General features: G+C 36.4%; 1 protein-coding gene across 1 annotated transcript in view; it reads left to right on the forward strand.

The window, feature by feature from the left end:
* LOC150082080 (transmembrane protein 185A) overlaps positions 1-21097 on the forward strand; it is a 69609-nt gene extending 48512 nt beyond the window's left edge. The window contains exons 6-7 of the mRNA XM_090379960.1: positions 5277-5400; positions 20804-21097. Coding sequence (XP_090236086.1) covers positions 5277-5400; positions 20804-21039 — 360 coding nt within the window. The 3' untranslated portion in view covers positions 21040-21097. The remainder of the gene's footprint in view (positions 1-5276; positions 5401-20803) is intronic.
* Positions 21098-22109: the final 1012 nt, after the last annotated feature.

Consider the following 22109-nt stretch of genomic DNA (forward strand, 5'->3'; position numbering starts at 1 on the left):
TTCTACTTTGTGTTACATGGCATTAAAGAACAGAAAAGATCAATTGAAATAGCTGAAGATTACTTCAGTGTATATTTTGTTTCTGTACTGTACAGTTTTATGCATTTTTTGATTGTTTTATGTAAAATAAATAGCATATAGATACACTAGAATTTGGGTTACATGAAGATATTTTAAAATAAATTGAGAATAAACATAATAAACAGTTTTTTGTGCATTCTTCAATATGCTATTAATAGTTAATTTACATTTTTAATTAATGTAGCATATAAAATAAATGTTAATCACTTAGAGAAATTTGCAACTTCTCATTTTCAAGTGTAATTATCAACAGACTATCCAATTGTATTATAGGAGTAATGTAAGTTTGGTATTAGCAGGCATGTAGCATCTAATAATATAGCACTGTTGGTCCAGCAGATGCCGAGTTAGCTTTGCTTCCACTTTACTTTACTTTTATCAAAATATTTGTGTGTGTGTGTGTGTGTGTGTGAGAGAGAGAGAGAGAGAGAGAGAGAGAGAGAGAGAGAGAGAGAGAGAGAGAGAGAGAGAGAGAGAGAGAGAGAGAGATGCAAAACCAATTGCTTACACAGTACTCATCATGATCACCGTGTAACCAACTGCTTACATGGTGGTCATGATGAGTACTTTTTTCACTCACTGTCATCTTTGGTCTCGTTGTGAATTTCAATTCCTTGATGGTAGAAAGATTCAAATGTACTGAGACTTTTCAGGCATGTCTTTGACAGCAGATACTCCTTCTCCTGCCAAGCTTCTTTATCTCACAATCAGGAAACTAGTCTTAGAAGACAATTTTCAGATGTAATACACTAATCACAGTCACCTTGGTGTTAATTCAGCAAGCTATAAATTTGTGCACACTCTTACACAACAATAAATTCTTAGATTTAGATATTTTTCATACCATTAGATTAGGTTGCTTTTCCTAAACTTTGCAATGCAAGCTAGAAATTGTAGTTTACATTGGTGTAACCAATGTTGAGTTTGAAACATTAACCTCTATTGTATGAAATATTTTCACTTATAGAAAACAATAAAATGAAATATACTAACTCCATCTTAACATTATTGTTTTGGTAACAGTGAAATTTTCGTTTTTTCCGGAATTTAATGTGAACAACTGATGGTACAGTAAAGAAAAAGTTCAACTTATGGATTTCATCACCATTAGCCTGCCTGTTTGGTTGGTTGAAAAAAAAAATTTTTTTTTTTTTTGCATCAACTACTTTGGCCTTAGTATGTCAGTTCATAAGTTTTGTTATGTATTATGCCTGCAGAAATCTGTGTTGACAGCTGATTTACATGTTGTATGGCCTTGAAAACTCAAATTATGGTGGGAATGCTCTCTTTCTCTCCCCCTCCCTCCACAACACACACCAGCTAACTACAGTTGAACAGCTTTGGAAATTTAAGAATTCCTCTAGTCTTCAGATAACTTGAATCCACACTTCTCTACAGATGCTAAGTGGAAAATCCCCCCCTGTACTGTACTGCCATGGAAGAATGTTAACCCACAGTAGATTAGCAATCATGGTACACCATTTCAGAAACAGTAACATAGAAATAAACGAAAAAGCTTAATTTACAGTTAATAAAATTTTAAGGAAGAAACCCTCAAACTATAGGTGAAAGTGCAATTGCACTAACAATGTTATAAGCACATGGGAGCTTATCTTATAGTAGCTCTGCCCTTTTTGCATAGTTTCTTTTAACAGAGAACATTCAACCAGCTAAAAACACACACACACACACACACACACACACACACACACACACACACACACACACACACACACACACACACACACACACAAAAAAAAAACTGAATTCAGATTTTCTTTGTAGTGCAGTTTTGAAAATTCTCTTGACAGCCAAGTCTGAACAGTGGTGTCATTGTAATAAACAAAACTTTGACTGTACATTTCTGAAGGTGTACAAGTCTTATAGTGTCTTTATTGAAGAAATCATAATCAGGTTGATTGTGGTTGATGTCTAAAAGACATTTCGAACAGAAATATGCAAACAGAAAAATGTTAGGTAAGCTAATGTTTAAAAGCATGCTGTACTGATGAGCAATCCTATGGCTGTATTTTAGTATAAAAATGTATTTTGTGTGTGAAAATTTAATTTCTAGCACAGTGTGGACTTAAAAAAAAATTAAAATAACTGGTCTCCAGCTTTTTGAAAGACAAAAGTTGGAAGCTATGTCCTCGTCAAGATGGGGAGAATAAGAAGATCACATGTCCTTAAGCTTTGAGAAATATACAACTACTATAAATACAATTAATGCTGCTAACCTTTGGCTGAAAGGAAACATAACTAAGTTATATAACATTTAAAAAGCAGACATTGTATGGACAATTTTAAATATTAAATAGTAGAACCAGTAAAAGCTTCATGCTGGAGATGAAACACTGTTACTTGTACTACACAGCATTTTTTATCCCAAGCGTGAAGCTTTTTACTTGTAACCCTGTTTTCATGAAGTCATTACTTTGTTAGAGTGATAACCACATGAATGTTAATATTACTTCATTGTAGTTTTGATGGTACATTTTACATAATGTTGGTTACCCTGAAAAAAATTTTAAATTAATAATATTAATGTTAGAATAATGAAAAAGAGTTACCTTTATTTAAAATTGCTATATTTCTTATTTTTTTTTTTGATAGTTTTCCTAAAAAGATAACACTTGCTGTTCACAGAGGATCACTGGGAAAGTCATTAGGCTGTTATGTAAAATGAATTTTCAAAATTTAAAGAAAAAACCAGTAGAATTACCTCTCTCCCAATAGAACATTTGCTGAGCAGCACTGCCTTACCTTATCATCAGGGTTGTTGGCAGTTTTTTCCCTGTGTTGGGTGCTGTGGAGTTGCTACCATAGGAAGCAACTCCACAGCATAGGTGGTGGTATTTTAATTTTTTTTGAAAGGTGGTCATACTGTTATTCAAAACAAAAACAGTACAAAAGTATATATGTACTGTTACACAGTACATATATACTTTTGTAACGAATGGGCCTGGTGTACCGGGGTCCATGGTTAAGAAAAATATATACATACAATGATAACCCAGTTTAATATAATATTATATTAAACTGGGTTATCATTGTATGTATATATTTTTCTTAACATATATATACTTAACATATATACGTTCCAGACATGTAGTATTTATACCCTGTACATAATTTCTGCCTTGAAAACTGTGATATTACACAGTGTTCACAGAGGATCACTAGGAAAGTGATTGGTGCACAAGATACATCATATTTGTGTAATACTTTTTGGATTGTTCTCTGTTTCATTGTTGTAATTAACCCTGTCAGGAATGTGTCTGTAGACTTGTTTTTCATGTGTGTGCTCTGAGCAGTATATATACTGTATATACTCATCAGAGTTTGAAGGATACTTCAGTGTGTCTGTTCATATGTGAATTGTCTTGAAATGTTTTTAGTAGTACATGCTGCCATCTCTTATCTGTTTCCATTTAATTGTAGACATTTTGTGATAGGAGGAGCACAGAAATAGTTTTGAGAGGTGGAGGAGAAAATCAAATCTAGTGTATACATAAATAGACAATAGAGGATATTATTTAAGAATAAATTAAGAAAATCATGTGTAAAGTTTTCATTCTTAGTAAATTTCAAAATTCCACAGAGCTTGCCACTGTTGAAAATTTACTGTAACGATAAATTCTAAAGTACAGAATTTTAAACTTATTAAGAAAAACTGATTGGTGAATGCATCTGCTTGTAACTTTTTTTATTTTATTTTATTTTTATGTTTTTTTTGTGCCTGGTTAAGGGTTAAAAATTACTTTCAGTTTTATACACTTTGAACTGATATTAGAACAGTTCACTGATTAGCATATTTTAATTTCAGCAATAACTTTAAAGTATTGACAATATACAAAGGGTACTAGGAAAGTTTTGCAATACAGCTTTGTTTATTTAATTTTTTCAAAGTAATTTCCTCTACATTCAATACACCTCTCCATCCTCCGAAACCAATCTTTAAACCAGTTCTGCCAAGTTTCACTAGGGAGTAAAGCACACTCGTTGTCCCAAGCCCGTAGAAGGTCCTCATCACTGGAAAACCGCCTCCCTTTTAGCTTCATTTTCACATGCGGGAACAGTGCAAAGTCGCAGGGAGCAAGGTCTGGACTGTAGGGAGGGTTCTCGAGAAGTTTCAGTCCTGTCGTGGTCAAATATTCGGTGCAGGCTTTGGCGCGGTGAGCTGGAGCATTTTCGTGATGAAGGTACCAGGTGTCCATTCTTGACTTTGGCCGCAGGTTCTTCATAGATCCAATGACTTTAGGCAGGCATTGTTCAGTATACCACTTAGCTGTGACTGTCTTCTGCGTGTCCAAAACGACACATTCCACAATTCCACTCGATTTGAAAAATACAGCTATCATTTTCTTCTTTACAGATCGGGATTTTCTGACAATTACGGGTGTGTCGTCATCATCAAAGACCCAAACTTTGTTTTGAGCCTTGGTCGGCAGATCGTAATAGTACAGCCAAGTCTCGTCACCTGTCACGATGTTGTTCACATACCGAGATTGTCCCTTATCAAACTTTTTTAACATCTCCCGGCACCAAGTCACATGTCGTGTCATCTGCTCTTCAGTCAGTTGATGCAGCACCCAGAGAGAACAAAGTTTCTTCACGTGCAAATGATCTTGCAGAATCGAACGAATTGCTGGTGCATTTAGGCCCAAAGTATCCTCTATCTGTTGGTAGGTCACTCGCCTGTTTTCGTCAAGCATTTTCCTCACAGCAGTAACGTTTTCCTCCGTAACTGACGTTCGTGGCCTTCCCGGCCTCTCAGAATCCTCCAGAGTGAAATTTCCCCTTTGGAATTCTCTATACCACCTGAATATCGTTGTACGATGTGGACAATCATCATCTAGTGCAAGAGTCATTTCTTCTAAGCACTGGTCTATGGTTAAACCACGCACGAAATTATACCGCAAAACTGTCCTTATCTCATTTCGTGACCACGATGCCATCGCAACCACTTTACACTCTCACTACTAATGAATAACTGAGCCCATCGACTTGGCACGGCGGCTACTATGCACGTATGAACATGTCTCAACATTCAGCAACAAGCAGCTTCCTGTGATTCATTGTTGCGTCATATTGCAAAACTTTCCTAGTACCCTTTGTACAATTAATGCTGCTAATAGAATTGTTGTCAGAATAATTGTTGTTTTGATACTGATTACTACATTTCTATTTAACAGGTTTTGTTGTCTAATAAACTGGATAGTGACAGCAGCTTAAGTTATACTGCAACTTGTATTCCTCTATATTTTACTTTTGTCGTGCTCATTCTACTTTCATTTGGATCCAAAGGAGGTAATCACTGTAAGTAATTCAGATGCTCTTTTGGTAACAAATGAAATTTAAAAGCAGAAACTTTTTTAAATCTAAACCAAAAATTGTTTTTTGATCTTACAAGTTTGTATAAACAGGCTATATTGTTAAAGCACAATATAGATATGTTCCTTTCTGCCTGAACTTTATTAGTTAAGATAAATAATCCAGTTGGGATGATAATGATTGGTATCATATATAAGGTGCCACCCAAAAGTTAAGTGTGTTTTTGTAACAATGCTAACAACAGTGGTATAAATTTTTCTAGCTAGGTAGTGACAGAGGACACTTTGGGGGTAGTGTGCTTTAGTGTATATGCTGTTTTATGTTTTGTTAGTTAAGTGAACAACATACTTTGCAGTTTGGAATAAGCATTTCAAATGAACAGAGTTTGCATTAAGTTTTCTCTTTCTTTTAAGACACATGGCATGTTGCAAACAGCAGTTTTGGAAAAGATGCCTTATCAAAAGTACAAATGCTCAGGTAGTGTTTTATTTTGACGGAAAACAGTACCTGTTTGCTTTTATGTCCCCTTCCCCCCCCATTTTTTCTTTGCTATCTGTTGACTTATTGTTTCCACAGAAGAAGAAGAAGAACTGAGGAAAGATTTAATGATGTGTTGGAGATTCAGCAAATATTGCAAGAGATACTTGATAATATTATAAAAAAAAAAAATTCAGGCTTGCTTCCAACAATAGTAGAATTTCTTAGCACTGTGTATATTAAGAAAAGGGGGGACCACAATACTCATCAGCATCCAAATCTGTTTTACTCACTGGTTGCGGTCATTGTGGTTGTAAAAATCAGTCCTGGACTATCAGCTTTCCGTTCACTATATTTTCTGCCAGACTAGCCTATTTCTTGTTAGATCTTTAGCCTAGCCAGACTAAGACCCCTCTGAAAGACTGAATAATGATGTTATCCAATATCTTTGATTGGATTACCTCAAGATTTTTCTCTAATTTCTGAAGAGTCTTGTTTTTGTTCAGTCCCTTTCTTACATGTGTTAAAATATGCTTAAAGCTATACTATATAGCTAATTTTGTCCTTTGGGTAATTTCTTTTTTGCCCAAAATAAATTTGTTTAATTGCCTTCCTGCATTTTCTGCTTTACTTATTTTATTGTGTATTTGCATGTCTAATCTTCTATTTTCTTTAAAACTGTTCCTATATACAGAAAATTACTGATTTGCATCAATTTTTAATTATTTACTCTACACTCAAGTATTCTCTTTTTTCCCATCTTCCATAACTGTGGTTGTTGTATAACCAATTTTCATGTCAAATTCTCCACAACCTTTAATTTTTCAAAGATTCTTCAATTCTTGCAAGCTTTAACAGCGCAGCATTATCTGCATATAATAATGATGCAATTTTTGCATCCATTAAAATTATAAAAAGTAGTAGTGATAAGGTACAACTCTGTCTCACTCCAATTTAATCAAACCAGTTTTCCAATCCCCCTTTCAATCCTTGCTGTAGATTTGCTGTTTTCATACTTGAAAACAATGAAGCAACGTTTGTGTAAAATTTAAAAGAAAAAATTTCTAGTTACTTTATTGTATTCTATTTCAAGATCAACAAATACAGATTCTTGTTACATTATCATGATTTTTCTGTAATTTGTCTGAGTGTGTATATTTGATGCTGGTATACCCTGCTTCACCTAAAACCTGACTGTTCTTTCCTAAAAATTACATTCAACAATACTTCCAACTCTCTCCCTAAAATGCTTTACAGGTTTTACATTATGGAAATTACACAGTAATTTCCATAATGTAAAACTTGTTTTATTTTATATATTGGTACAGTTAGTGCCTTGGCTCAATATTCTGGAAATTGTCCTTTAGAAAACTACCTCAGTATAATGTGATAGAACCATGGTGATAGTATTTTATCTCAGCTAAGAATTTCGAGTCTGATTTGTTCTAGACTTGCTGCCTTTCCATACTTGATATTTTTCATGATGTTTTCTACTTCAGCGAGAGAGAGAGACAAAGTGAGAGAATGTATCCTCCATTTAAATCTTTCCTCTTCTTTCTTTCTTTTAATAATTATGATTTTTAATTTGCTAAATACAAGATGATAGTCACTTCCAATCTAAACTCTTCTATATAGCCAGTTTTTTGAGATAATTTTCTGTAATGGTATAGTCAGTTATGCTTTTCATGTTTTTATTATGCAGCTTCCACATAAACTTGTAGCTATTTTTAAGCTGGAATACTGTTTATAAGTAAAAGTGTTTGACTTGCACAGTATTCTAGTATCTGGCCCAGAGTGCCAAGCGAGTGATCAAAGCAAATTTAAAAAGTGAACCTCAAAGCGACTTCTCCAGAATCATCAGATTACTGAGAATTTAAGTCTTTATTTGCAAAATTATTTCATTTCTGTTCTTCTGAATAAAGAAGCAAGCTCTTCAAAAAAAGAAAGGAAAGGTACCTTTCTTCTTGTATATTGAACTAATTTATATAACACACTAGCCTCTGATCGCTTGGTCTACCAGGTAACACCGCTCCTGCCTCCACGTGGCGGGGCCGGTAACCTGGGGGAAAAGTTATCCTCCAGGGCTAAAAGGAGCAACCATGGAGTTTGACAATTATACAGCACTTGAGCCTAAACGGTCAACTCATGACCTGATTGAAACCGAACATGACGTATCACAAACCAAAAGACAACGTAGAAATGAGAATCAGCAGGAATTCCCAACATTCCTTATATTCCATTCTCTCTCATCCAAGCCTACAAGTGCCCTTTCACCATTTATAATTCAGAAATGTTTAGAAAGCGTGGCTGGTTCACCGAAAATGGTGAAGAGACTCCGATCCGGAGATCTACTAATTGAAACAGCGACATATCAGCATTCTCAGGCTCTACTAAAATTATCAAATTTTGGAGGAATTCCTATACAGGTCACCCCTCATGCTACACTAAATAGTTCCAAAGGAGTAATAGCTGATTGGGACTTGATGAATGTCGCTGTAAATGAGATAGTTGAAGAACTAAAAGACCAAAAAGTCGTCCAGGCAAAACGAATAATGATTAAAAAGGATGGTGAACTTGTTCCAACTAGAAACATTATTCTAACATTCGATACACCCACCTTACCATCATGTGTGAAAGCCGGATATCTAAATTGTCGAGTACGTCTGTACATTCCCAACCCAGTCAGATGTTTTAAGTGTCAAATATTTGGACACTTGCAAACAGTATGTCGAGGGGACACTACATGCCCGAACTGTGGCTCCAAAGATCATGCACAAACTGACTGCACTGCAGAAAAGCCACAATGCCCAAATTGCAAAGGCCAGCATCCAGCGTATTCAAAAAATTGCGAACTCTGGAGAGTGGGCAAACAGATCCAGAAATATAAAGTCGAAAGGTCACCTATCAGGAAGCAAGTTATGTTCAATATGCCAAAAGTCACGTATGCTGCAGCAACCAAAAAATACCAGTCAACAGCAACACAAACGGCAGAAACAGTACCACCATCCATTTAAATTGCTGATTGGGCGCGATCAGTGCTATCATCCCCACAGCAGTCACCTACAGAACAATGTAAAGTAACTTCTGCTAGCAATACCCCGCTAGCAGTCCCCCCAACTGCTTCTGATACCCTACCAGAAACTGCAAAATTAAAAGCATCACTCCCAAACAGTTCAGACCAACCATGCACAGCAAACATGGATATTGATTCTGGTACCCTACAGAATGAGCCAATACTAGATCTACATGCAGAAGATGATATGGAAATTAGTTGCCCCACTTTTCCAAAAAAGGAAAAGATGAAACTAGATCGAGGTAAACAGGCAGTATATAAAAACAGACAGAACCATACAGAATTTCTAAAATTAAATAATGCACAACATTATACAATGGAACTGTATATATGGAACTTTATATACAAGGACTAATAGATTAACAGTAGCCACTGGCAGAGGAGAAAGTGATTCTTGCACTGCTTCTATTGGAATGAGCAGCAGCCTGGAAAATAAGATGCAGGATATTACAGAGACTGCTGGGAATCATGGGGGTACAAGTAAACACAGGGGTTGTGTTAGGGTGGCTAAGAAGAAGAGCAGGTGCATGTATACTTGCATGTACACCAATGCTAGGAGTTTAGTAAATAAATTTGATGAATTTGAGTTATTGCTCAAAACATCAAAGGCAGATATTGTTGGGATTTCAGAGACATGGTGTCACACAGATATAAGGAATGCAGAACTGGAAATTGGGGAGTACAATGTCTACAGAAAGGATAGACAGGATAGGAAGGGAGGAGGGGTTATGCTATTAGTTAAGAAACACATAAAATCCAAGGAAGTGAAGTGCAGTGTTGAGTCAGTTTGGTGTGACATAAGCATTGGGAGATCAAAATTGAGAGTAGGAGTGTGCTATAGGCCTAATGACTCTGATGAGTATAATAAGAAACTGTACAGAGAAATAGAGTGGGCCAGTAAATCAGAGAGTCTTATAATGGGGGATTTTAATTTCCCAGATATTGACTGGAATTTGGGGGCTGGTCACTCACACACTAGCAAGGCTTTTGTGGATTTATTGGATGATTGTTTTCTACATCAGCATGTTCGGGAGGCAACTAGAGGGAGTAATACTCTTGATTTGATTATCAGTAGTGATTCTTCATGCATTAAGAATCTGCAGATAAATGAACCACTAGGTGGCAGTGATCACAGTGTTCTGAAGTGAGAGTTACTCAAAGAGGTAACTACCATTAGGGGTAAAGGGAAGGGGTATTGCTTTCGTAAAGGCGACTACGATGGACTGAGACAGTATTTAAATTCTGTACAGTGGGATCAACTGATGATGTTACCAACAGCAAATTCAAAATGGGAAGCATTCAAAGAACTTATCTTGCAAGCTACTAGGCTTTACATACCAACTAAGAAATATTGTTCAAGGTTTAGGCCTAAATGGATGTCAGATGAACTAATGAGGCATATGGCAGAGAAGAAAAATGCATGGGATACATACAAATTAACACGTGACACAGAAGCCTATGATAGATACAAGTTGATCTGTAACCAAGTTACAAAGGAGGTTAGGCAGGCGAAGGCAGATAACGAGAGATCCTTGGCAAGGGATGCAAAGAAAAACAGCAAAGAGTTCTTTACTTATGTAAACTCTAGAAGGAAGGGGATGAATCAGATTGGTCCACTAGATATCGATGGGTCAACTGTTGATGACCCTGCTCAGGTAGCTACAAACTAAATGAATATTTTGCATCGACATTCACACATGAGGAGTTATTCAGCAAGGGGAATGCCAGAGGTGTATTCAACTCTACCAGTAAGCTAGAGAATCTTGTAATAACTGAGAGTAAAGTGGAGGAGAAATTGTTGAAGATAAACACAAGAAAGGCACCTGGGGTGGATGGGATCTATCCAGTTATATTAAAGGAGGCAGCAAAGGAAGTAAGCAAACCCTTAGCCATAATTATGAGAGCTTCCTTGGATTCAGGCGAGGTACCCATGGACTGAAGATGTGCAAATGTGACCCCAATTCACAAGGGAGGATCAAAGGCTGACACAAGTAATTATAGACCTGTGAGTTTAACTTCTGTTCCCGGAAAATTAATGGAGGCACTGGTTAAAGAAGCACTGCAGGATCATCTAGACAAGACTTCAGTTATAGCTCGGACACAGCATGGTTTTGTTAAGGGGAAGTCTTGCCTGACCAATTTGATTGGATACTATGATGCAGTCACAAAAGAACTGGATGCAGGGAATAACTTTGATATTATATACTTGGATCTTAGAAAGGCTTTTGATACTGTTGCACATGGAAGACTGCTGCACAAATTGGAGCAGTGTGGCATTGGAGGCAAATTGCTGCTATGGATAAAGGGGTGGTTGAGGGGGAGAAGACAGAGAGTGGTAATCAATGGACACTGCTCATCGTGGACTAATGTTATTAGTGGAGTTCCTCAGGGTTCAGTATTGGGTCCTTTATTGTTCTCTGTATTTATAAATGATATTGATGATGGTATATCAAGCTTAATGTCCAAGTTTACAGACGATACGAAGGTTGGCAGGGTTGTCAAGGACACTACTGACACTATGCTGCTGCAACAGGATCTGGAAAGGTTGAGCAGATGGGCTGAGAGGTGGCAAATGAAGTTTAACATTGACAAATGTAAAGTACTACATATGGGAAACAGCAACCCCAGAGCAATGTATCAACTCTGTGGTACTACACTGACAGTGATAGAGAATGAAAGGGACCTGGGGGTGGTTGTGCAGGCGGATATGAAGTTCTCTGAGCAGTGCAGACGGGCTGCAAGAGTAGCTCATGGTGTATTGTCAATGATATATAGGAATTTTTCTAGCAGGGATAAGGAGGTGATTATTCCCTTGTATAAGGCAATGGTCAGGCCACACCTAGAGTACTGTATACAAGCCTGGAGGCCTCATTTCAAGAAGGATGTAGAGCTGCTGGAACGAGTACAGAGAAGAGCAACAAGATTAGTGAATGGAACAAAGGGGTGCTCTTACGAAGAAAGGCTTAAGTTTTGCGAATTACGGTGTCTGGAGACTAGGCACCAGCGAGGTGATCTGATAGAGGTGTACAAAGCCTTGAATGGTTTGAGCATGCTCAATGCTGATGGGATTCTTCCTCTTTCTCAGATTAATCACCTGAGAGGGCATAAGTTCAAATTGAGGAAAGACAGATGTAGGATAGACGTGCGGAAATTTGCCTTTAGCCAGCGGGTGGTTGGTTGGTGGAACAGACTTCCATCCCTTGTCGTGGAAGTTGATAGCCTAAATAAGTTTAAGGCTCAGCTGGACAGGTATTTCGAACGAACAGAGGGGTGAAGTGGAAGTGGTTATTTTTTATTTATTTTTTTACTTTTTTTTTTTTTGGCTGATGCTGCATAAGCTTGCTTTCTTGCATCAAATGCCTCTACTAATGCTAATGCTAACTGTAGAGGTCTACAAAGCAATATTTTTGATATTTATGAACTAATCATAGTCCAGTTATCCTATGCCTGCAAGAAACCAATCTAACTCCACAAGTGACTCCAGTGATCAAAAACTATAGTATCTGTCAACAGGACAGAAACAATACTAACTCAATAAGAGGAGGCGTAGCCATAATTGTCGATAACAAGGTTCCTACAAAACAGATCCTGCTGCAAACCACATTAGAGGTTGTAGCAGTACGAATTGATTTGAGTGTTATGTTAACTGTAGTCTCACTGTACCTTTCCCCAAACAAAGAATTCACTGTGAAAGAGGTGGAGGAACTTATAAAGCAGTTTCCATCTCCTTTTATTCTGCTAGGCGATTTCAATGGGCACCACCCTATGTGGGGATCTCCCCAGATAGACAAAAGAGGAAAACTCAATGAAACAGTTATTGATAACCAGAATCTCACATTATTAAATACTGGTGCTGACACCTATATCCACTTTCCCACCAGAGTATCTACTGCCATAGACTTATCAATACGTTTTACCAAAATTGTTCCCAATCATTCAGTGGTCAGTCTCAAATAACCCACTGAACAGCGACCATTACCCGATTATTTGCAAATTACAAACAGAACCTCACATATAATCAGTCCCATAAATTGGAAATTCTCCAAGGCAGATTGGAACAAGTTCACCAATGCAATTTCCTTTAATGATCAAGTTGTTAAAAACCAACCTATTGATGATGTTACCGACAATATTACTACACAGATAATAACAGCTGCAACCAGTGCCATAACCAAAGTCACAATTGGTCCACATAGATATGCCAATATTTGGTGGAATGGTGATTGCCGTGATGCTAAAAAAGAACGGAATAAGGCATGGAATCTTTTTCACAAGCACCCAACAACTGACAACCTAATTAATTTTAAGAAACTCAAAGCCAAGGCACGTTACGTGCAGAAAAAAGCAAAAAAAGACTCTTGGATCCGGTTTGCTTCTACCATCACTAAAAATACTGAAAGTAGAAAAATATGGAATAAAATAAAGAAACTAAATGGAAAATACCTCCCAGAACTAATGCCTATTCTAAGCTGGAAGGGTAAAGAGTTTTCCTCTTCAGTGGATATTGCAAATGCCCTGGCAGAATGCTTTTCTCAAATATCAGCCACATCAGCATATGAGTCTGCCTTCAAACAGCTTAAAGCCAATGCAGTAAAGTATAAACTGAACTTTCATACAACGGCATCTCTCTCTCGTATAACCGACCTTTTACATTACTGGAACTAGAGAGCTCCCTAAACCGGTCAGCGAATACTGCACCAGGGCCTGATGGAATATATTACATGATGCTTAAACATCTAAACAATCAAGCTCTGAATTCACTACTGGCATATTTCAACCGGCTATTCTCAGAAGGTTACTTCCCTCGTTCTTGGCCCCACTCAGTAGTCCTAGCCTTTCCTAAACCTGGAAAGGATCAGTCAGACCCACAAAACTATCAGCCAATATGTCTCAGCAGTTGCCTTGGTAAGATAATGGAAAAAATGATTCATGCTTGATTAGTCTGGTTTCTAGAATCTTATTCGGTAATGGACAAGAATCAGTATGGCTTTAGGAAAAATCGGTCAACTCTAGACCTTATGATCAAGGCAGAATCCAACATACGGAATGCTTTTATCCATAGAGAACATCTCGTCATGGTCTGCCTGGACATTGAAAAATCCTTTGATACAACCTGGCGCTATGGCATTCTTCAAAATCTGTATGCCACAGGACTTCGGGGCCAGCTACCACTAATTGTACAGAGTTTTCTCCAAAATAGAACATTTCAGGTGCGTTACTGCAATACACTGTCCCAAAAAGTTGTTCAGGAAGAAGGGGTCCCACAAGAATCAGTTCTTAGTGCAACACTCTTTGCAGTTAGGCTGAACAATGCAGCAGATAATATTCCGCTTAATGTCAACACTTATCTATATGCAGACGACCTTACAATATCCTGCCATTCACTAAATATGCGTTCCATTGAACGTCAACTGCAACTCTCAATAAACAAAATAGAGTCATGGGCATCCCACAATGGCTATCGCCTCTCCAGAACAAAAACAACTGCTATTCACTTTTGTAAAAAGCGACAGCTTCATCCAGATCCTGAGCTAAGGTTAGGAGCCCAACCAATACCCCTTAGCAACAATATCCGGTTCTTGGGTTTAGTACTGGACACTAAACTTACCTTTCAGGCGCATATAATGCAAATGAGAACTCAGTGCATGAGAAAGATGAATATTCTTAAAGTTATCTCTTCTATGACATCGGGAGCCGATCGCTTCACACTCTTACACTTATGTCGTACTTTAATAAGATCTTGTTTAGATTATGGAGCCCTAGTGTATGACTCTGCATGTAAGACAATACTAGCACGGCTCAATCCAGTCCAGCATAGTGCTCTCAGGATTGCTTTAGGAGCCTTTAAGACATCCCCAGTGCAAAGTTTGTATATAGACGCCAATGAACCTCCACTACATCTTAGGAGAAAAGTATTGCTCCTTAACTATGCAGCCAAATTACATAGCCTCCCTTCTCACCCCATCTGGACATATCTGTTTGAACCTCAGTGGGAAAATTTGTATAAAAATAAACCCAATGAAAACAAACCTGCTGGTATCTGGCTACAAGAGCTAACCAAACATTGGAACATCTGTCTGGGAAACGTCTCTCAAGCTGCAGATGTAGTACAAGCACCATGGGCAATGTATATACCTCTTTGCGATAACTATTTTCTACAGTGGGGAAAACACTCCCTATCTAACCACAATCTTAGACAGTTGCATGCGGACCATGCATTGACCAATGCTCACAGTCTTCAGATATACACAGATGGATCCAAAACTGATATATCCGTGGGAGCTATAGTAATCAGTCCTACCTCCACTGCTTCTGTACAATTACCATGTGAATGCAGTGTATTTACTGCTGAATTATATGCAATCAAAATGGCTCTAAATCTCTTTAATGATCTTCTAAGTACCCAGGTCATAATATACACAGACTCTTTAAGTGCAATGAATGCCCTACAGGAAAAACCACAAAATTCCCATCCACTTCTCACATAAATCAGATCACAGTTATGTCACCTCAATAAAAATAAGCTGACTGTCACGTTCTTCTGGATACCCAGCCACGTTGGAATTCCAGGAAACGAGTGTGCAGACGAAGCAGCAAAACACCCTGCTTGCTTCAGTCCCATCCCAGTTCCTTTTTCTGATTACAAGCCAATCATACGGAGGATATGTACAGAGATGTGGTCTGAAAAGTGGCATAATCAGATATCAAACAAACTTCTTGAAATAAAACAAAACCCACAGCTATGGAGATCTAGTTCCTGATTAAATAGGCACGAAGAGGTTGTGCTTGCAAGAGCACGAATTGGCCATACACACCTAACGCATCTTTTTTTACTGCTAGGAGAAGAGCCTCCTCTCTGCTCGCATTGTAGTTCCATTCTTACAGTGAAACATATTATTATTGAATGTGCACACTATGATTCAGCTAGAAGTGAATGTTTCAGATCTTTAATCAACTTACAAAAACCCTTGCAACTAGCTCATATACTTGGAGATGATGCCAATCTATCAGAGCTGTTTAAATATCTAAAAATGATAAATGTATACAGTCACTTCTAGACAATTCCTTTCATATATTGACCAATAATCTTAAGTTATAGGCGCATTTTGGCATAGCAGCCCTTGCGCCAATAAATTCCACTTCAACAACATTCTAGTATCCTTTTTCCATTATTGTTACATTTACCCTTTTCTCTAAATTTTCTGAAAATATCTCTAGATGTAATTATTATTTCCCACCCTGGTATTTAAATCTTCAACTAATACTATTCTTTCTTCATCATTAATTTATTTTGCTATTTCTAAGAAAAAAAGAGGATGAAACAGAAGAGCTCTTTAATATCACCTGTCCCACATGTACAGAAAAAATTTATTACCCAATTTTCCATCTTAAATTTTTCCCACATTAAAATTGGATAATGCTCCGTTGCCAGTTAGATTTCCTTCCAAAAGTTTAATAGTTGTTACTATGTCTTCCTTGCACTATATCTTACTTCCAGAATAAATTAATGTATAATTTTTGTTTAGCTGTAGTTCACCTGTGTTCATCCTCTTGATTTCTCTGATTCCTGCTATTTTGATGTTTTTTTGCCTTAGTCCTTTGCTAATTTTGCTTCTTTGTCATTTATACTTCTGATGTTGATGGTTCATATCTTGGTGGCCAACATGAAACATTGAGGAAGTTTCCATTGTGTAGTGGATGATTAATGGCTGCAGTTTAACCTTTTTTTTTTTTTTTTTTTTAATCTTGGTGACCATTCCAATAACATAACACTGTTTGCCCTGGTTCTCTGATAAGTACAGTAGTAAGGATCTTGTTGACCTAGGCTACAAAACAGGTGGTGCAAATATGTTACTTTCTTCTGACATTATGATGTCAGAATTCATCTAATTTTTTTTAGCTTAGTACCATATCATCAGCTTGTTCAGTAGCCATACAGCAGTTCTCTGTTAACAGGTTACACTACAGGTTTGTGAGGATTGAACATTAAGTCTTGACTCCAGTCATTTCCGTATTAGACTAGCTTAGGAAATTATTATTATTATTATTATTAGCCTTATGGTGCAAGGAAGCCTGAGGCTTATGCTGCACCAGGCAAAAAAAAAAAAAAATAAAATTCTGAACTACCCTGAGAGAGAGAGAAGTAAAAGAGAATCACCAAGAAAGAGAAGAATGATGATATCCAGCTCAGGATCCTGGGTGTGCCAAGCCCATACTCACCAGATGTGAGCCCCTGGGGTTATGTGGAATGTGGATTGTTTTCTCCTGGTTAAATAGTCTCAGACCCTTTAATAAACATTGCATGTCAACAAAATATTTTTTTAAAAATATATTAATATAACATATTTGTTTGATATATATTTGGTCTATCTAAGAATGAACAAAAGTTCAAGGAAAATTATCTGTTGGCAACTGCATTATAAAGTGAAAAAAATATGTCAAACAGAAAATTTTTTTGATTAATTTTGGTAAAAGAAAAGCATGTTTTACCTCATAAACAATTCCATTTGAAAAATAATAATGAAGTAGCTTTTCCTTGGATGTGTGTTTGATCTGGTAATGAATTTCAAGGAAAATTATCTATGTCATCGTGTTATAGACGGACATCATCATCGTCATCATCAGCCATTTTCAATCCACTCCAGGATGAAGGCATATCCAACAACTTTCCAGTTCCTTTTGTTTTGTCCAGTGGCCATCCATTTACTGCCCACGAACTCTTGAATTTCATCTGTCCATTTCCATTTGTTGTCTTCCAGGTTTTCTTTTAGTTCCTCTTGGGTACCATTGTATTATTTTCTTAGTCCATCTGTCATCATATCTTTGAGCTGTGTGTGCCCTGCCCAAGTCCATTTCATTTCTTTATAAGAATGTCCTTTACTTGAGTTTGCTGCCTAATCCATGTGTTTCTCTTCTTATCCAACAGTCTGATTCCTAATATAATTCTTTCCATTTTTTGTTGTTTAGTTTTCAGCTTCTGTTCCATTCTTTCGGTGAGTGATCAAGTTTCACTTCCCTAAGTCGTGGTGGGAATATACGTGGTTCATTATTTTACGTTTCAGACAAATTGGTATATTGCTCCTCAGTATGTGACTATATTTCCTGAATGCTATCCATCTGAAGTTTATTCTTTTCTTGACTTCCAGCCATTTATCATTATTACAGCTAATTACTTGTCCAAGATAAGTATATGAATCCACCTTTTCAATTTCTGCTCCTTCAATGATTATATCCCTTCCTGTGATATACTTGTTCATCATTACTTTTGTTTTAACCTTATTCATCTTTAGTCTGAAATTCTTACTAACTCTACATAACTGATTAAGATTTTCCTTTAATTCTTCGGGATCGTGGCTTATGATCACAATGTCATCTGTAAATGGTTTAAGTACTCTCCATTCACATTAACTCCCTTCTGCAACCAGTTCAATCTTCTGAAAGCTTCTCCAAGGGCAGCAGTAAATAACTTTGGAGATATTGTCTCTCCTTGTCAAACTCCTTTCTCAATTTTAAATTTGCTGCTGTCTTTGTCTAGTTTAATAAAGGAGGTAGCATGCTCATATATTTTCTTCAAAATCATAATGTATGGGATGTCTATGCCTTGTCTTTCCAGTGCCTGAAATGTTGCCCTATGCTATATGGAGTCAAATTGGTTTTCATAATCCACAAATGCCAGGCATAATGGCATTTTATATTGATTTTCTTTCTCCATTAGCCGTGACATTACACGAAGGTGATCCATAGTTGAGAATTCTGTCCTAAAGTCAGCTTGCCCTTTCAGTTGATTCTGATCAAGTATTCTTTCTAATCTGTTGGTAAAGACCCTTGTGAACAACTTGTAGATACAACAAACAACAAGCTAATTGGCCTGTAGTTTCCAATTTCTGATTTATCTCCTTTCTTATGCTGCAAAATTATGATTGCATTATTCCACTCCTTAGGCATGATGCCTTTTATAATGTATTTTGCAAGAGTCTTGCCATTTTCTGTGTCATGTCTCTTCCTCCTAATTTTAACAGCTCTACGGTAGCTTCATCTTCACTTTCAGCTCAAACTTGTTAAGTTTCAGTACATGCTGCTTTTTCTCCTCTTCTGTTATCTCAAAAGCCTTCGTATTATTTACTCAAGTCAGTTTTTTCCTTTCTTTTCTTTCATCTATATCAGGTGTGCATCTTACCATTCTGTGATCACTTCCAACATTTATCTTGTTTAGGACGGTAACATTGTTCACAATATATCTTCTGTTAGTGAGGATGAAGTCAACTTCATTTGTTGTTAATCCATTTGGGCTCTTCTGTCCACTTTCTGTTTATCCTTTTCTTGTAAAAAGTGTTCATTACATTCTTTGAGATTCTACGAATTCCACAAATTTTTCATCTCTTTCATTTCTCTCACCAATTCCAAAATTTCCTATAGTTTCCATTTCTGTGCTGTTTTGTCTCTTTGCAACCTTAGCATTAAAGTCCCCCATAATTGATGGTGTATGAGTTTTCTGTTCATCTAAAAGTCTCAATTTCAGTGTACATTTCTTCAACCTCTTTATCATCGTGGCTCAATGTTGGTTTATATGTCATTATAACCTTTAGTTTGTTTGTACCTGTTAGAAATCCTGAGTAGCCTTGACACCCTTGGTGATGTACTTTTGAATTCCAAAATGTTTTTAATATCTTTATGGACAAGAAAGCTGACTCCATTTTCATTCTTTTCACTGTTTCCATTGGTGTATAGCAGATTTCCACTTGATTAACTTGCAAGTGATTCATTTCTTCTTCTTGTTTTAGCCAAGCTGATGATATTCCAATTCACGTTTTCTAATTCCTTTTCCAGCTCTAATATCCTATCTTCACCGATGAGCGATCTTGCATTGTATAACAGACCAAGTTCAGTTTCTGTGCATGGCAGCCTGGTCATACCCAGATTTCCTTTGCACTTTCTGCTTCCACGCTGATCATCTCACTGCTGTAAGAGGGAGAGTGAAAGCTGCTGGGGACTGGAGGCCATTTGTTTTGTCGCGTTGTCATATTTAACAAAGTGCTATAGAGGGCTTGGTCTTTTCGTCTTCACACTGTCCAGCCATCTTGAAGAGAACTGTCAACAGCTGCTGTCAAATAGAAAATTTCACATCTGCTTTGCATTGTACACAAAAGAATAAGAAGTGCAGTGTTTGTAACAAAAACACTTCCACCTTTCTTGGATGTATTTTTGATCTAGTAAACCACAGTTAGGAAAACATCCACTAGCAGCCATGTCATAAATTTTCAAAAACTGCCTTCAAATTGAAACAGGATAGAATAATGGAATGAAAGTTTTATTTATTAAAGTAAAAATTAATAGCTGCTGCTGTTATGAATATATTGTTTTAATATTGCAAGCTTGATAGCGTCTGCGATCAAAAAAAAAAAAAAAAAGAAAATTTCATAAATCCTGACACTATTTTAGTGTTGAAAATTGTGTTCTTTTCATTCCCACATAATTAATGGAGTTGCAATATGGGGAAATGACAGCAGATTGGTGAAATGGAATGCTCACAATTGAAATTATGACAAAAAATTAGAAGTTCTCATATTTATAAGGAAGTGTACTAGATGCTGTATGAATTATTATGGTTTTGTTGAGTATGCATTATCCTCTAATAATTTCTTTTATATTGTCATCTGTGCACTTTTATGTATTTATGTAGTACAGATGACAAAGGTGCATAATTGGTACTTACTATTTAAAAGGGATGAATAGCTTATTTTATTATTTTTTAAAATTACTTTTTGTATTACAGTTATCTTATTTAATTAAACCTTTGTTTTAATTTTGTGTACAATTTCTTTCCAATTTTTTCTTTAGGGTGGTTTGGTATACGCAAAGACTTTTGTCAGTTTCTTCTAGGAGTTTGTCCACTTTTACAGGAATATGGAAATATCTCATATAGCTTACACAGCAACGAACCAGAAGAAAATGACCCTCCAGATAACTTAGCATGTCGAAAAGCTCAGTGTCCACGTTCTAAGAAACGATGTCCTTCACCTCATTCAGAACCAAGAGCTGTAGTTCCTGCCCTGTCTATTGAGACTCCAGATTGATGATAATCCTCTATACAGATCTAGTCAGTGGCTGTATATTTGTTTACATGTGAACTATATTATACATTTAAATGAGCTTTGACGAGGAAATGAATCTCTAATTTCCTGCTGTGATTCCTGAAACTGGCTGTAAACCAGAAAATTTTCTCCAGAGTGTATTCAAAATGAAAATTTTCTCTCTTCATTCTCTAACATATGGATTTCATATATGTGTGTGTGTGTGTGTGTATATATATATATATATATATATATATATATATATATATTTTTTTTTTTTTTTTTTTTTTTGCTATAATTTTTTTTAATTTTGGAGTGAAATTCTACATATTTTGAAGATGTTGGTTTTTTCATAGATCTAAATTATTTTATACAAATAAGAGAAAAAAATGGTAAAAAACTGGTTTTCTATTGTAATGACCCACATTCATTAAAGCCTGCCAACCAAGTCCTTTCCATACTTGACTATATTGAACATTATTGGTAATATTTATAATCATAATATGCATTTGTAAATGGTATATTCTTAATTCTTGATTTTTTATACTGTTTATTGTATATAGAAATGACCTGATGATTTTTTTTAAATAACACTAGGAGGCTTCTGCCTCCTGTCACTTCACTTGCCAACACCCAGCCAATATCAGATATACAAAAAAAAAAAAAATGTCTTAACTTGCTTGGCATCATTACTGAAGCCATTTCAGAAACAGTTTCTTTCAGATGATTGACCTATTTGCTTAGACTGGCTGCTTGAGCTGCTTCTTGAAAAGTCTTGTACACTACTCCATTCACAGTTGTCGCATCTTCGAAACACCTTAGATGTTTTCTTTCATGTAACAATAATTTCAAATGAAACTTCTCAACATTTCTAAACTTATGTTTTCTAAACTATATTTTCTAAACTTATGTGTTTCCCTCCTCACTTAGATAACTATCCAGCTGACCTTTGAATATTTTGACTACCTGTCAGCCTCAACTACCAATGGAGATAACTTATTCTGGTAATCAACAACTTTTCTTTGCTGGCCGAAAGAAAACTTCTTACAATCCATTTGAAACCTCTTCCTCTC

The sequence above is a fragment of the Mastigoproctus giganteus genome, chromosome 8 (genome assembly GCF_048544385.1).
Source record: "Mastigoproctus giganteus isolate SK-2022 chromosome 8, ASM4854438v1, whole genome shotgun sequence".
Classification (NCBI taxonomy): domain Eukaryota; kingdom Metazoa; phylum Arthropoda; class Arachnida; order Uropygi; family Thelyphonidae; genus Mastigoproctus; species Mastigoproctus giganteus.